Below are 17465 nucleotides of genomic sequence, written 5' to 3' on the forward strand. Positions count from 1 at the left end.
GGACCAGAAAGAGCCTGGCTGTAGGAACACATCTGAAAACCATACTACAGAATCATAGGATTGTTTAGTTTGGAAAACACGACTTTAAGATCATCAAATCCAACCATTAACAAAACACTGCCCAGTCCATCACCAAACCATGTCCCTAAGTGTCACATTTACACATCTTTTACATGCCTCCAGGGACTCAGCCACTTCCCTGAGCAGCTTGTGTTGGCCAGCCTTCCAGTGAAATTTTCCCTAATATCCAATCTAAATTTTTCCCCTGGTGGAACTTGAGACCATTTCTTCTCATTCTGTTTCTTGTTCCCTGGGAGAAGATGCTGACCCCCAGCTGCTACCAGCTCCTTTCAGGTGGTTTTAGACAGTGGTAAGGTCTCCCCTGAGTCTACCTTTTTACAGACTAAACAATGCCAGCTCTCTCAGCTGCTCCTCACATGACTTGCATCTTTGGCTGAATAGAATATTTTGAAGCTCTTCCAAGCAAAACACTGCTGCATGCTTCAAACAGGCTGAGCACTGCAGGACTCTGAGGTTGGGTCTGTAAAGAAGTGTCCAGTGCAGGACACTTCCCAGCTGCTGGGATGCAGTGCACGGTGCTGCTAGAGCCCCCCTGGCCAGTCACTGGTGTCCTAAATGGTGATGAGGTGCAGGTGAGATCTAGCATAAGTCAGCAATGATCAGCTTACATATGCCATGGGCAATGACTTCTGAAAATTAATTCCCCCAATTCCTGTGTTGTTTCACTTCAAGGACTATTTTAGTTCTGCTCTTGGCTTTTTGTTTTCTAGATAAGTTGCTGGATGTACTTGTTTGTCTCATTTCAAACACTTGGTGTGATCAGGCAGTAGTAGGGCTTAGTCACAGATACATAATAAAGTACTGATTTGTTCTTTAAATGTAACCTGTAAAATTACTTCTGAAAGCCTGTAACAGAGTATTCTGTGCATCTTCAGGTAAATGGATATTTGATATTTAAATGCATAGTAGATGTATAATAAAATTTAGAAGTTTTTGTATGTGTTCAGGTCTCAGTGACTGCCCAGCTACTGTGGGAAGATTTATTTTATTTTAAAAAAGCTGATCTTAGGGTCCTTTGAAAAATTGCCTCCTAGTTTAATGTTTGCTATGAACTTCATTAAACACTTTATGTGATCTGTGCCAATTAAGACCATTAGTGTTATCATGAGCCAATAACCTCAGGGGAAAATGGTTATGCTTAAAAACATAAAAGCAGGGTTATTAACGAAAAGTGACTTATCAAATGTAAATAGAATGACTTGAACAAAATGTGCGTCATTGTACATGCAGGTCCTCATTTGTCATCTGGTTTCTGTTTGATGACCCTAGCTATGGATTTATTTTGTGCTAGTGGACAAACAATTGGACAATGCTTAGAAACACAGGCTGGAATGTAGGGAAAGCTTATGGCAATCTTTCACATGCTCCATATCATGTGGGGAAAAAGCAGTTTATAGAAAAGATGAGTTGAACTGTAAGCATTGCATCCTGGGAATTCTTACATATAGTCATATAATTATGATTTCTTTTACTTTCTTCAGATTTTCATTGAAGTCCAGCTAAGAATGCAACCAACAAAATAAAGTGAAAAAGCTGGGCATTTGAAGAAGCATCCTTCTACTTGGTGAAAATGTCTCTTATTTTTTGACAACGATTAAAAGACAATGGGGTCAAACACTCTTGGAAAGGCTGCAACATTAGATGAGCTTTTGAACACTTGTATTGAAATGTTTGGTATGCTCTTTCAATATTTTATTTTGTTGTTATTGAAATTAATCTTTTAATATAAATCCCGCTGTTCTCTGGTTTAGCCAGCCTTTCTCTTGGCTAAGAACATTTCTGTTCTGTAAAATTTTCCATGTTTCAATTTGGCACAGAATCATGCAAGCCAGAATTTTAATCATGTGCATACCGTATTAAATTTTCTTAATACAGATAATGCACAGTTGTGGGTATGGTGGTTTATACTATGCTGGTCTTTACCAAGAGAAATGTTTAGACAAATTATTCAAGGAGTTATTTCTGGCATTGATCTTTGTCTTGAGTAGTTACACAGCTGTGGTTTTGACCAGTCATTATTTTAAAGGTTTTCCAAATCATCATGCAATAATTGGTAAGAATATGACCTAAGGCTCATGTAATCTTTTTACTCTTATTAAAATGTGATGTACCAGGTCTGAGTGAAAGAAGTGATGAAAAAGACCTTGATCCATAACACCATTAATCATGCCATATATCACATTACAGTCAAATAAGTTCATGGATAGGATTAAGTGTTTTCAAATGGGGCTTTGATTCACAAAGCTACATTTAGATTCCCTGGAGACGCAGGACAGATTTTGATTGGAATGAAGTACTAATTTTATATGTCATGTAGAGAGAAACAAGTATCTAAAGGCAAGAGAGATTGAACAATTGATGGATGGACAGACCTTGCTGCAGTGAATCCCATGCATCTGCTTCTGTAGGCCACCAACTGGCTGCTCTAGAACTTCATTTAAGTATTAGCAGAGCCCATGCACTTGTTGCTGCTGGAAATAGTGTCTCTTCTTGTATACACACTCTTTTGACAAGCATAGTCCGTGTGTGGCTCCTGTTTTCATACATCACATCATCTACAGTCTTCAAAAAAGTGACAGACAGAATAATCTAACATCACAGATGTTGGAGAAGACCGATGCTCAGCCGGTCTGCCAGGGAATAACTCTGTGTAGTTTCAGTGGCTACACTACAAAGACACAAGGGTCTCTGTTAGGCAGCTGGAGATGTGACCTTTGGCACAGGTATGAGATACTAGGTACTGCTTCAATATTGAATTCCTTGCAGCAGATCAATTTTTCAAAATAATTTAACCGCTAACTTAAAGCTATAAAGTTGCAATAAAATAAATATTGGGAGCAGTTGTACAGTAGTTGTCCTCTTGATGGACTAATTTTGGATTTGTCCCTTAGATTACTGGCACTATCTATATAAAGTTTAGCACAGTGCTGCCCATGCCCTATATTTTTTAGCTATGGCCTGTTATCTGAACTGGTTTGGGTTTTTTCCTTTGTTTAAATAACTGTCACTTCATTCTAGCAAGTTACTCTTCAAGGGGCATTCTTGTGCTCTGGTGTTCTTTCCTACCTTTTTGTTAGATAACAAGGCAACATCTCCACTTTTGATCCTTTCTGTCTGACTGTGCTTGAAGAGTAAAAGCTGCCCTCTTTTATGGTGAGGTTAACTCCTTGTTTCTCTTTTGCAGATGACAAAGGAAACCCATGCTCCAGCCATTTGCCAAGAACCTTTCTTTTAATGCATCGGTGGTATCTGCCTTCCACAGAGCTGGCTGGCAAGCTTCTGTCCACATATCCTTTCATAAAGTGCCGCAAGTTGGCATTACAGTGTCAAAAGCAGATTGTTTTCCTGAGTGCTTGTAAAAATGTGCTAATTAATTAATGACAAACAAGGTTTAGAGGTGAATTTTTCTTCAACCTAAAAGGTGGGAGTTTGTGAGCTTCTTTATGCTCACATAACAACTTTGTAGGCTTTCTACATATGTACAAGAATACTAACTGTGCATCAATCTTGAATAACTGCAAATAGGAGGCCAAGATAATTTTTCAAGCGTATCACAGCAGGTTGACCTTTGAATACTATGAATTTTCAGTGATATCTAACTACATACATATAATTTATACCTCTTAACTCAGTAATCATAACTATTATCATATTTGGTTAGCCAGAGCTGGCAAGAAGCCTTTCAGCAGAATATTCAGAAGTGTAGAATAGAGGTATTTTTGATAGGGGGGAAAAAAAGGGGCAGCCAGGAAATAGTCTCTGTCCCCTATGATGCTGTGAAAGTGAATGAAATACCAGAGGCAGAATGTGGTTACCTCTACAAGAAATGTTTGATACTTTTGTAAATTCAGCTGCTCTAGTATCAGCCTCCAGTGGATAAAAACAACATTGCTGAGTCAAGGCACACAAAGCTTTCTTTAGCTGACATACTTACAGAGATGCTGATGGGGAGAACTGCAATGAATTCAGATTGAAAATCTGCTACTTCATGAGGTAAATGCACTTCTGGTCCTCTAGCCTTTTGGTGTTATGGTTCTGTTAATACTATCAATGTAATTTTGGTTTTTTGGGTTTTTTACTTGGGTTCCGTTCTACAGTGAAGAGGGAATTTCTGTGTGTTTAAAACAATTAAGTTGAGCTATCCAACTTTTAAGACACTTAACTGCATTGAGCTAAAAAGCTGATGGAGAACTTGTGTTATTATTTATCTGGCTCATGAGTGTTATGATTTATCAGTCTGTCTGAGGGTGACAAGTTCAGTGCCACGAGGAGGAGAGACACATTTTGCTTCCAGCTGTAACATAGTGTGGGAGAAGAAAATTGTCTCTGGATTGTAGACTTCAGTTCATCCAATCCCTTGCAATCCCTACATAATTTATGGTGACAGGAGTGTGTTAGTGATGACAAAGTTGTTACACATTGGGTGTATTCCAAACCTTGCACCAGCTGCTCTGACCTTGTTTCCATGGGAAAGCTTTCATGTGTTGGGCTGTTCTTATGTAGGAACACTTCTCTGTAAAAGTATGACTGTTTAAGTAATCATGACATAACTTGCTTCACTCAAACGAATGCCTTTTCCTCCTTCCTCTGGATGAAGTTACATAACTGAGAAGAAAATGAAGAGGGTTACTGAAGTCAGCCCCCTTACACAGAGGAGGGGGCTTGCATGTTTTACATGTAAGCTTATGTGGCTTGCATCTGCTTTACACAGTTTTCCTGGTAGAACTGCCACTCAAATGCGCATTTGCATTTTCATTGACAAATCTTTTCTGAGCAGACAAAGTTGTCTCACTTGGACAGGGACTAAGTGCAAGTGTTATCTGGGTCTCCTGGCAGCCTGAGTCAGGACACTGTGTGTACTTCTGTGGGTCTCACCTGAGACATCACTTTAATTTTGCATTTCAGTAGAATGCTGCTTTGTTGTGCTGTTGTGAGTTAAGCAAAAAAAAATTAAAAGATAAAGTGGCTTTTGCCACCTTAATGTCACAAATAATTACAGAAGAAACAGGCTGAGTTCACTCTCTGTATAAGTCCTGAAATAAGTCCTATGAAAAAAAATGTATGTAAAATATATGCAGGCACTGAATATTGTACCTGAGTCTCTGGGCATCTCTTAACTGCTGTCTGTGAATTTCAGATACTGGATTTTGGAATTTCCTGCAGAGTTTAACTTGGATCTTGGGCTGATACGTTTGACCGAAGAGTTTCAAGAAGTAGCCAACCAGCTTGGATATGAGGATCACATCCATCTTATTGATATCTCTAGCATGTAAGGATGTCATGTCAAGGACATCTTTATGTCTGGAACAGCAGAATTCTAGTACTGTACAAAGTACAAAAATATTAAGGCCCATCTTGATCTTGAGAGAGCAAAAAAAACACTTGCAAAATTGTCTTTAAATTTGAAACTACTAAAAATTTGAAGCTATAGTTACACAATAACTACATTTCTATCTGTATGTAAATTTTTCATATAAACAGGAAATAAATTATTTTTCTGACAAAGCAAGTGCCAATTAAATGATTAATATTACTTTTCTTCTACAAATTTTCATACAAAATAGCAAGCAATGTGGTGGCTGGTATGCTGTTTAAATATTAGATCTTCTCAGGGAAGCCTTGTCTTCTTATGTGTAATCTGTTCATTTTTTGCAATATTTTCTATTATTTAACTGGAGAACTACAACTGCTACTTCCTTGGCAAGCTGGAATGAACACCAGGCATGCTTTTGCATCTCATATGATATTGTAGATTTTATTTTAAAATATGCACAGTATTTGGCTGTCTCTGTTGTTCCATTACTTTGGGGACCTGTGGACTTACAGAGGAAAATTAACCCTTGATGTTTTTCAAGTATGTTTTTATTCTGTATCAGAATTTGTTTTGAGCTGTTCTTGTATTTTAAAGCATCTTTAATTATGGCATCCTGTATCATGGGGAAGAATATGTCATCCTTTTGTTGTGATAGAAACCTGCTACTACACATCACTTGGAGTAGTGCATGCAGAACTCCTACCTTCTGTTACACTCTGAACAGGTCTCATTCTAAGTGTTTGCAATGTGCTGGAGGTCACAGACCAGAAGTCTCATGGTGCTTCTGTGGTCAATTTTACATGACACATTCCAACTGTGGGCTACACTGACATACACCCAAACAGAACTGAGACGTATTTCTATTCTGTTGCAGTCCTTCCTATGACTGGATGAGAAGAGTTACACAGAGGAAGAAGATTTCCAAGAAAGGAAAAGCCTGTCTGTTGTTTGACCATCTGGAGCCCATTGAGCTAGCTGAACATCTCACTTTTCTGGAGCATAAATCCTTTAGGAGAATTTCTGTAAGAAGCCCACAACTTTGTCACTTGCAATTAGGAGCCTGTCTTTAAAGAATGTTCACATGGTTTCACATTCATGACTTTTTTCTCAACATTTCAGTGTAGTGAATCCTTATACTCTCTCATATTATATACATAGCCATGCTCTTCCTAGAACTTTTTGTGCCTGATGATTTTTGACACTGAGTGAAATCCAGGCACACTTGCTTTTTTTCACAGAGGATTATACAAGGACAAGAGGCAAAAGTGGATGAAAACTAAATTTGAAGCTAAAACAAAAGAAAAGGGGTCAGAGAAATGCCAAAAGAAATGCTGATTTCTGCTGTCAAATATCCATATGAAAGGGTCATGTGATGTTAGTGTATCATGTGGCAGATGGAAGCAGTAAGTTCTCGAGATGACAAATGAGGGTTTTTTTAGAGTGTTCAGAAGCATGAGAGAAATCAAACTCCCAAACTAAGAAAAATGTATGTATGAGGTTTTTTGTTTGTTTCAAGGGAGGAAGGAAATAGAGATCAATGAGGAGTTGAGACCAGTCTAAATAGAATGACTTTTGATGTCACTTAATAATGTTCAAAGGTTAATTGCTCTAGACTTCAAATCATAGGAAAGCACCCTACTGTGATCTGTGCAATGCTAAACTCAAAGATGGAGGGAAGGACAAGAAAAAAGAGCATGGATTTCTAATTAGATTTAAGATGCATTTTCATTCCTTTGGGAAGTCTAGGAAGAAAATTCAAACCTGCAATGAATTTTCTTTTTTTTTTTTCTTGCTGTTTCTAGCTTCTTTGTTAATTCTTAAGCTTGAATTTTGTTGTCACAGATGATCCTCTGCAACCAGTGAGAGTTAATTGATCTTGTACCACTTATTCTCTCAAAGATATGTAATTGTAGAATATGATTAGTCTGAATCCTGTGTTTGGTTTTACTCGTTAAAAAAAAATGGGGGAGAAGGAAGGGCAGTGTTAACTCTAACAAAAAATATTATCTGAACAATGAAATACTATCTGCAGCTGGGAGACAAATATCTGCTGTGTTGGAGCATATGCCCTCATGTTTTTCTAGCAGGCTGGTTTTGATCAGCTAAATCCATCTTGTCTGGCAGTGCTAGCAACTCCCTACACAAGCTAAAATGATGTCCTAAGTTACTGAAAACCTCCCTTTATGGGACAGCTGAAAACCGTTTTTCAAACATTTAGAGAAATTTAATTTTTAGGATCCTATAGAGTGCCATGGCTTGAAGGTGCCAAATATAGCTACAAAGAATAAAATATGTTGAGCAAATTATGGGAAAGATGGAAGTAGCAATCACACTGATCTTGCAGGTTTCTGTATTTCCTGACACACAAAGAAGTTGTAAGTTGACATTTAAGGAAAAGCCACACCAAAACAACAGCAAAAATATTTTAAGGAGGAGATACTGTGCAGCAGGGTCTGCTGACCCTGAATCATGGTCACTTTCTAAACAAGATGAAATTTAAAAAGAAAAGTATCAAAGTTTCAATTGTTTCTCCAGTTTGTCCACTGTTTTACTGAAAGTGTCTTTTCTCTTTTAGTTCACAGATTATCAAAGCTATGTGATCCATGGCTGCTTGGAAAACAATCCTACTTTGGAGAGATCTATTGCTTTATTTAATGGTATCTCTAAATGGGTCCAGCTCATGGTTCTCAGCAAACCAACACCCCAGCAAAGAGCAGAAGTAATCACAAAGTTTATCAATGTTGCACAGGTAAGTCTTGCAGATGAGTCTTTTTCTTCCAGTACAAAGCAGGAATATAAATGGAGATTACAGTAAACAAATTAGCTGATGCTCTTTGTGCTATCTCCTCAGTGAGCAGCCTGTTCAATATCACTGGAGATTATTTGTTCAGGTGTGGTGTGCCTGCAATTTTTAACTAGAAGTCATAACTTTATAGTAATTTTTCTTTGTTGTATTCCAGTTGGCAACTGTCACTATTGTGTGCTTCTTCTGGACCTAAGCAAATTTTAAAACAAAATGCTGAACCATTCTGTTATGTGGCCTGGTTTATTGATTTGTGTTTTAGCCATGATGGATTGACTCCTTTAACTTGTTGTGTATGACATTGAGTAGCTGCAACTTGTATTTCGTTAATTTTTAATTATGCATGATTAATGTCTCCTGCAGAAGCTCCTTCACCTCCAGAACTTCAACACACTGATGGCAGTGGTGGGAGGTCTAAGCCACAGCTCTATTTCTCGCCTGAAAGAGACTCATTCTCATCTGTCCTCAGAAGTCACAAAGGTATGGTGAACTCCAGAATACAGACATATTGAGGTGAGCATCACCTCTTTGAGGTCTGATGGGTTCTACAGTGCAGGTGTCTCACCAGCACAATATTTGGATTAAGGCAGAGCATCCTGAAAGGCACTTGGTTGCATTCCTCTCAATGGAGCAGGATAAGCTCAGAGAGATCCTCTGGTTGATTGCCTCTGCCAGAGAGGAAATTAAGACTGTCGACACCCTGACAAGAGTTGTATTCATTTAAAACAGATTAAGGAAATGCAATGAATGCTTTCACAGGGACTTGCTTCTCTGGCTCTTTGTAGGACTGGAATGAAATGACAGAGCTGGTCTCCTCCAATGGAAACTACTGCAACTACCGCAAGGCTTTTGCTGACTGTGTTGGCTTCAAAATTCCTATTTTAGGAGTCCATTTGAAAGACTTGATTGCTGTCCATGTAATTTTTCCTGACTGGATAGATGAGAACAAAGTTAACATAGTAAAAATGCAGCAGCTTTCCATCACCTTGAGTGAACTGGTTTCCCTGCAAACTGCTTCTCATCATTTAGAGCCTAATTTGGATTTAATTAACCTGCTAACCGTAAGTATTGAACATGTTTCAATTCACTCCTGTGCTTCAAGTGTTGAGTGTCAGTAGGAATACTCATATCTATAAAGTTAAGTGCATATTTTTATCTCAGTTTTGAAAAGGAAAAGGGGAAAAATACAAACCAGAAACAAGTTCATGAGGTGCTAAGAAAATCAGAGTTTTAGTACAGTCGTATGGGATGGCTGGAAGCAGCAACAGGATTGTTATAAATTAACTCTTTTAAGAATGACAGATGGAGGGCTGTATTTAGAAGAAGTAAAACTCAGTTCTGACTACTTAGAATGGAGACTTATGTCTCTTCTGGAACAACTGGGAGATATGCTGGTATCAACACACGAGATACATTCCAGCCTGAGCATCATTCTGTTTTTGCTCCCCTGTGCTTTCCTTGTGACACAGTACCCTTCCTGTCCAGTCAATAAAAATGTGATGGATTTATACTGGGACTGATCAGGTATAGAGTTTTACACTAAGGAAGCTGACAAATATGAGCCTGAGCTTGGAGAAACCAAGCTGGTGAAGATATAACTATGGCTTCATTGTAATGAGGACTGGGAAAATTTGGGGAATTCGGAAAACCTTCTTCAGTTGTGCTTTGTGTGGAACAACCTGGGAACAAGTCTTAATCCTGATTAGTGACAGGAAAGAGCAGGCACCGGATGTTGAACCCTGCAACAATCCTTTAAGTTAAATTTTGAGCTATAAAGGTAGATATTTATTCTTTTGTTTTTGTAGTGACTGAGAGCTGCTTTCTTGTGACACTCTTTCCCTTCCTGGTCATTTCTTACAAGCTTGGCCTTGAATAGGGGGAAGTGGAACCTCAGGCTTTAGGGAACTAAGCAAAAAAAAAGGTGAGTCCAAAAGGATAGAAATTAGACAATGAGAAGTGAGAGATGGAAGCTGAATTGCTGCTACCACCACTTTCATTAGCTGTTCTCTCTTCTTGGTGACAGCCTGTTTTCCAAAAGGAGCAGAAAGCTAAAGGTTTTTTTAAGACCTTGCAGGTCTTCATATATTCATCATTGTATCAGCCTGAGCTCATATAGCATACCTCTTTTTCAATTTTTGATATTTCCCTTGTTTTCTTTGTTTTCAGCAAAATTACAGGGATTTTATTTGTATTTCTTTCAGTGTATTCCATTTACTAGAAACAATTGAGTATATGATGCACACTTTCTCACATATGATAGATACTGTGATGCATTCATTCATAATATAACTCTGCTGACTTTTTTACAGTTGAGCCAATCTGATCATAAGAAATGAAGTTGCATTCTGTGATGTTGATTACAGACCTGATCGAGGGTTATAAATAAGGTAGACAGGTGTAGGTAACCTAAAACCTTTCCAGGCTAATTCTGTCTTCATATCAGTCACTGGAAGTGTAGTTATAGATCAAGTATGTTTGTGTAGGAGTATTGATTTAAAATGATGACTTCTGGAAAGAGAAAACACAACAAATTTCTATGAAAAGTTCCTGGACCAGGATTTTGATAGATGCCATAATATGAATATTCTCTTTTTTTTTTCCTGTATGTAGATTTTGTCCTCATCAGCGTATATGAACACAATACTTTTTTTTTTTTTTTTTTTTTGGTGCTAATCTCTTAAATAGAAATAATGGATTTATGTTGTAGATTAAATGTTTCTGTCTATCTTTTTGTTGAAAGGAAAGTTTTAGATCATTGGCTGGGTTCAGAAAAAGAGGGCAAGGAAAGGATTGTGACCCAAAGCTGACAAGAACTGACAACTAAGAACAGTTGACCTTGCTATGTGCAAATGGTCTGTTAGCAGATTTAGCCTCTCCTGCTGCCTACATCGTCTTCAGTTTTCAGAGCATGAAGAATTAACAATTCATTTATTGCTAGGTGTTATCTCTCTAATGTCAACTGCAAATTTTTTCCATTTTTACCTTATTTAGAGAAACTCCCTTTCAAATCTAGTAAATTAATATAAATGTGTAGAATGCTTTCTAGGTGTGTGCGAATTGCCTGAGCCAACTGTTTCTTCCTTTCTGCTGTTTTGCCATTGAGCAGCTTTTATCTGAGCAAGCTTTTAGTTGGTCTCTTGTCCTGATAAGCAATGTGTAAATGTCTTGCCTGGCCTCCCTCCCTTGCAGTGTTGCCTTTTACACCACGCTGAGCAAGTGCCTGGCTTGTGCTTGCTTCACAAGTAAATCACTGGTTTGCTAGTCCAACAGCCTGCACAAACAGATAAAACAGGCATTTCATGGGCATGTGGGAATTTGGCCAGGTTTTTCTCTTCCTCAGCAGTAGAGTCCTATTTGCTCTAAAGGAGATGATACCTTTCAAGTGGCTTGGAAATGGTGATGTTTGGAGAGACTTTGGTAAGAGCTATGAAGTAAGAACTTGGGTTAAATGCTTGGGTGAGAGGTGGGTAGTAAACTTCAGGCCAATTCCTCAAGGGGTGTGCAGGCATTTTAAAGATGCTATTTTGAGTATAGACCAAAAGGATTTATGGGGAACAAGAGGACTCTTGTTTTCAGTGGTAGCTGCTGAATGGCCAGCAGTTTGGAAAGCTGATCCTCTCCTGCCTTGGATGTCTGCACACAGAACTCTGCTTTCAGCCCATTTCCACACCTCTCCAGCCCATCTCATCTTTCTGTAAGCATAAAAAGTCAGCTTCTAGCTCACAGAACTTTAGCTTTTAGCAAGCAGCTGCAAAAAGCCAGCATTTTGCATGGAAGTTAGCATGCCGCAAACAAGGGAAAGTTTTGGTGTATAGAAAGCAGGGACACACGACAGGTGTGTCTCCTGGCACAGGAGACTACGAAAGCTGAAGGGGAATGCAAGTCCTACCTTGGGCTGTGCAAATGAGTCTGAGTTACATGGACAAGTGAAGTAAATGTGTTACAATTCAGCTGCCAGTGAGCCAGAGTACGTTACATGACGATAGTCTCACTTCTTAGTACATGATTGCTCCTAGTCTGTGATTATTCCTCTTTTCCTGACTTACGAGCCACACTTGCTCTACCTTCACTGAACCTTGTACCTGGCTCTGTATGGCTCCCTGGAATCCAAAATGTGGAGCTAAGAGGTAGTAAAAGAGGACCTAAATACAAGCTTGGCAGTGCAACATAGAGGAAAAACAGCTTTAATGACAGTTTTGCCTTTAGAAAATTTACATTTAGTAAGGATACTTAACCTTACCTGCTGTGTAGTATTTCCACACTGGTTTGGGTTTTTTCCCCCACTGTGAATAAAACCTGTGCATACATGTTTCATCACTTTCTGTGGATTGGAAGTGGATCTCAGTTTCTCAGCTAGACCACCATGTATTTATATGAACTGTGTTAAATCTTATTCGGTGCCACCATTTTTCCCTTGCTATTTTTATATCTCAGTATCTATTTATCTAGCCTGTTCTGAGACTATATGCAAATGACTGGAAAGTCCCAGGCATTTGTACAATCTAGTGAAGAGAATGAGAACTACCTAAACAATCAAACTGAAAGTCACCCTCCCTAACTTATGTTCAGTAAGTTCCACTTAGGTAAAAAAAAAAAAAAAAAAAACCAAAAAAAAAAAAAACCAGCATTTCTGATCACTCCCCTACCTTTCTCTATGCCACTCCAAATTGCTCAGAAAAAAAATAGGACAGCAATGATAGTCAAATTAGAATAGAAACTACCCCTCACTGTAAAGCTTATTCTAGGAAAATTCTTATTATACTTTATTTGTCGTAGCAAAACTGTAAATAAAATATAAAATGAATGCTTACATAACTGCATAATCATCATGCTTGTAATTTTTGTGCTAATGTATGAAACTCCTTACCTAGACAAGCACTGTGTGCTTACACATTGTGCCTAATGAAGTTATATCCACTGCTTAAGATAAGGTCATATAATTCAGGGAGGGAGAGCTACAAACTTGCTCAATAAACACTAATACATTTCCACTCCCAAATCCACACCCAGCTCACCTGGCCTGCTGAGAAAACTGTGTTCTTTCACAGGAACCAGACAACACCTTTTGAACTACCATTTCTGCTCTCCCAGTCTGACCTGACAACATCATGCGCTCCAATGGAGTGCTGCTTATTTTATGCCACCAAGGGACCTCAGAATACAGTCACTGAACATCTCACCACATGAACAATATTTATTACAGCACTTGCTGGCTCAATTTTGTCTCTAGGACAGGCCCTTACCTAATCCTGTGACAGCAGCATGCTGGCTGGGTAAAAGAACCTGCAGTATACACAGCCTTTCATTGTACCCTTAATTACAAAGTGCAAAAATCAGCAATGTTTCAGCTAGATAAAATGAATAATGTGATCTCCAGATTTCTCTAAAGCCATGTGTTTGCTTTGGGAACCTATCTTGGGAAAGGGTACTTTTGTCTTACTCATCTCACAAAATTGTGCCTAAAAGAGGGTGGTGCCTAGAGGTGGTTCTGCAGTAGATGTCACTGGTCCTGCTTGCTATTTACTTGGCACTTCAGATTTTCTAAAAATAACCTTCTGTCATAGTCATTTAGACAGTAGTAATTCTATCTGTCTGCTCGGGAACAGCAAAAAATCCTTTTAACTCAACTTAACTGGGGATTTGCAAGGTGGATGATAACTTCAAATCGTGTCAATTCTTCAAAGCCAGTTAATGCAGGAACATGATCACAGGAAACATGCAATCTTTGTTTCCTCTCATTGTAAAACATTAGCTACAGTGTTGGTTACCTTTCTCCTTCATCACTCCAAAAGAGTTCGCTGCAGACATTGATCAGTGCAAGACTCCAGCTGCCAAAGTAAAAACAGATTCATCCTACTTTAAGTATATTTATGTACCTTCTTTTTTTTCCTCAATAAATCTTCCAGGGAAAAGAATGAGAACATGACAGAAAAATCTTTTCCTTATCTAGAAACAGCTGGAAGACAATTTGCCTGACTTGCTGAGAGGTGACCAGGAGCAGGCCAAGCTGGGCTACACTGGGACTGCTCTCAATGGAGCATTTTTCTGCATCCACAGCAGTGGCAAACCCAGCCTGCCTCTCCCAGGCCTCTGTCTGCCCAGGGCTTTCCAAAGAGGCATTTGCTCTATGGGCTGATCTTTGTGGAAGAGCTGCACTACTATGACCCTTCTAGAGGAACAAAATTTGACCAGAATAAAATCTGAAATCCTTCCAGCCTAGCCCCCTCTATGACTACTGTCCTGAAGTTTTTGCATTCACCGGGTTGTTTCTCTGAGGTCTCTCACGAACACGAGCTGCTAGAAGACAGTGGTTTGTGTAGGGGTGATCTTTGGAGCCTATGTCCCTCTGTGCATGAGGTGAGCATGCAGCCCCTCTCACCCGTGGGGTCAGGGTGAGGACTGTGGCAGCCCTCAAGTGCGGGGCCTGCCGTGAGCAGCAGTGTGTTCTCCACCAGCCTGGCTTGTGTTCACTCTGGGGAAATCCACTTCCCCAGCAGCTGCACGCAGCTTTGGCATGGCTCCTGAGCTCAGAGTAGCAAACCTCGTGTTTAGCTTCCGTGGGAGGTATATCTCAGCTTAAAAGCCTGTCATATCCAGCCCAGTCTAGTAAATATTACCATTTTCCATTCTTTCTTACGTATAGCTGTCCCTGGACCTCTACCACACTGAGGATGATATCTACAAGCTCTCGCTGGTGCTGGAGCCAAGGAACTCCAAATCTGTATGTCATCTTTTACTGCATTTTGGCATCTTGCTTATTTTGTCTGCATGCAGTTGATTAAATTTTAAAATGACAGTTAATGTGTTTCCTTATTCATATGCATATAAAGCTTTTTAGTGGTTTATTTGTGTGGAAAACACAGGAACTATTTATAAGTTTTAGTACATATTGGGAGCAATAAATAGCGGAATATACCAAATATCACTGATAATTATTTTTCAAAAATACTTCTGCCAGTCCTGGAAAACAGAGTTCTGCTTTAGATATATATAATCGTTTGTATCAATTATTTATTGTGTGACCCTTAGCTGATTTTCTGGATACTGGTGCAGTTACATAAAACAACACTGAGTTAAAAGGTTTGTTTAAGGCAAGGCAAATAATTACTGTAGTATTTTAGAACTGTTATAAAAATACTGTAGTATTTTTGTACTGTTTTAGGTATAATTGGCTACATCTTCGGCTCTCAAGCAATGGTTAAACAAACAAGAATAGATATTAATCTTTACTTGGTTATGTGCAACTAAAGATAATGCTGCATTTATGCATTTTCCTTTATTTTTGAAAGTCAAAGGATACAGGTAAACCTCATAATTAATAGTTGAATTTCACTTCAAGTATTAATTATCCACTTTCTTCTGCTGCCAAAGGTTGGGGACTCTGCTTTCATCTGAGCATTTCTTCAGTGTATTAACATTCTTTATTACCTTTCATATCCAGCCTATGATGCTCTCAGGCTGAGCCCTCTCAAGTCTGAGAGCAGCAGAAGCTGAGAGTGGCTGGAAATGCTTCAGAGGGGGTGAGAGCAGGGTCCAGGAGTCTGAGATTATGCATTCCAGTGCTTTTTAAGGTTTTGAAAAATTCTGAAGAGCAAGCAAGGAAACAGAACCCTTTAATTTCCAAGTATAAGGCTTCTCTGGGGTTTAAAATTGTTCATTACTCTTGGAGACCAGTTTGAGGACTGTGTGTGTTCTCCCAATGATGTATTATGAACAACGATAAGGAAATAATGAATCTTTCCACAGACAACACTAGCTCAGCTTGAACATTTGAAATTGCATTACTGAGTCTCCAGTCCTTGTTGGATATGATTTGACCACAACAGTTGTTTATTTCAGTCTTTCTGGGTCCCTCATGCTCTCATTATTGCCAGCAAAGTTAAAATGTTGCCGCCCTGTGCTGTGGAAGGACTAACAGACTGCTTCTGTAAATGAAGAAAATTATCACATTGCTGCTTTGATCTCCAGCCTGAGCTTTAAGCAGGACAAAAGCAATATAAACAATGCTGTGAACTTTAACAGTGCCCAGCAGCTGCGGGAGACTCCTGCATAAGGATCAGTGAATTGCCAGTGACATGGAACTGTTGCAGCACCCTGATGGGTAAAAAGCTGCAGCTGAATCGACAGGAGCCACAGGATTTGAAGCTTTCTTCTCTTTGATGGAGTGCCAAAGCACAGAGGCTCTATTACAGAGGAAAGAATCTGTAGGGCTTTTGTATGTGGAAAAACTTGTCAAAGGCAACGTGACAGCATAGTTATGTCACTCCAACTGCTCCATGATTTATTGTTATATGGGTACCACTCCCATGCAGGTGCACTATGGAGGAAATGCTTCATGCTGCTGCAATCATTTTCAAGGCAAAAGTGCAGCTGATCTGTTAGCATATGAGTCTGCTGTCAACAGGGGCTTGAGCAAGACTTTCCTTTTGCTAAAACTGGGAGGAGACCCTCCAGTCAGTATAGCAGCCTAAAAAAACTCTGAGGAATGACCACCAGCCATAGTACAGCACCTCATTGTCACAGTGTCCTGCTTTTCCATGCCCATTAGGCATCTTGCCAGGAGTTTTCACTAATACAGCTGTTACTTAGAGGACAGCTCTGCCTGGTGCAATTATGCCACTGATGATGCACGTAGGTAATTTTTTTTTGGTTTTCAGTAGAATTCACTTCAATGCCAAAATACATAGATGTTTGCAGACATCCAAAAATGCTTTCTCAGTCTACAATATCATGGTCCCTGTGCTGGTAAAATAAATGGGAGATACAGTCTGAATCAAAAACTGAGCCAGATACAGTGTTCTGGAATGTTTAATAAATTCAACTTGGTAGTCTCTGGACAGCCAGTTAGCACCTTTCCTCATAGGATGCATTTCAAATGCATAAATAAAATCACCTTTGTTCATTTGAGTCTATGAGTGCAATAGAAGAACAAATCATTCCCTTTGGTTAGTGAGGGTTAATGAGGATTTCATTGCAACTTGTCAAAAAAACATAAAAATTGAATGAGACTTCAAATTAAATAGCCCAGAAGGAAGAGGAAGGCTCCAGTGAATTCAGTCTCTTTCTGCAACTGTTCACTCAGACTAGCAGATGTTAAAAGCTCCCTGTAAGGTCTTGGTAGTCTAGCACCACACTGACACTTTTAATATGGATGCTTTGAGTCTGTGCTTTTGGCAGATAGAGCTGGATGTTCAGGTCCACTGTACTAATTATGAAAATTGAATTTTGTTGATATAGGGATGTTTTCCTCCCAAACTTACTTGTGCA

The 17465-nt window shown here is 39.1% G+C and overlaps 1 protein-coding gene across 5 annotated transcripts in view; it reads left to right on the forward strand.

The window, feature by feature from the left end:
- The window catches only part of RASGRP3 (RAS guanyl releasing protein 3), a 58635-nt gene that overhangs the window by 27739 nt on the left and 13431 nt on the right, over positions 1-17465 (forward strand). For 2 of the 5 annotated variants that reach the window (XM_072927214.1, XM_072927215.1), the window contains exons 2-10: positions 1563-1755; positions 3266-3366; positions 4010-4074; positions 5219-5350; positions 6270-6417; positions 7971-8144; positions 8562-8678; positions 8984-9259; positions 14842-14919. In XM_072927214.1, coding sequence (XP_072783315.1) covers positions 1686-1755; positions 3266-3366; positions 4010-4074; positions 5219-5350; positions 6270-6417; positions 7971-8144; positions 8562-8678; positions 8984-9259; positions 14842-14919 — 1161 coding nt within the window. In that variant the 5' untranslated portion in view covers positions 1563-1685. Of the gene's footprint in view, positions 1-1562; positions 1756-3265; positions 3369-4009; positions 4075-5218; positions 5351-6269; positions 6418-7970; positions 8145-8561; positions 8679-8983; positions 9260-14841; positions 14920-17465 lie in introns of all 5 variants that reach the window. The other 3 variants (XM_072927216.1, XM_072927217.1, XM_004174638.6) reach the window with 2 other exon arrangements.

The sequence above is a fragment of the Taeniopygia guttata genome, chromosome 3 (genome assembly GCF_048771995.1).
Source record: "Taeniopygia guttata chromosome 3, bTaeGut7.mat, whole genome shotgun sequence".
In the NCBI taxonomy this organism is placed as follows: Eukaryota; Metazoa; Chordata; class Aves; order Passeriformes; family Estrildidae; genus Taeniopygia; species Taeniopygia guttata.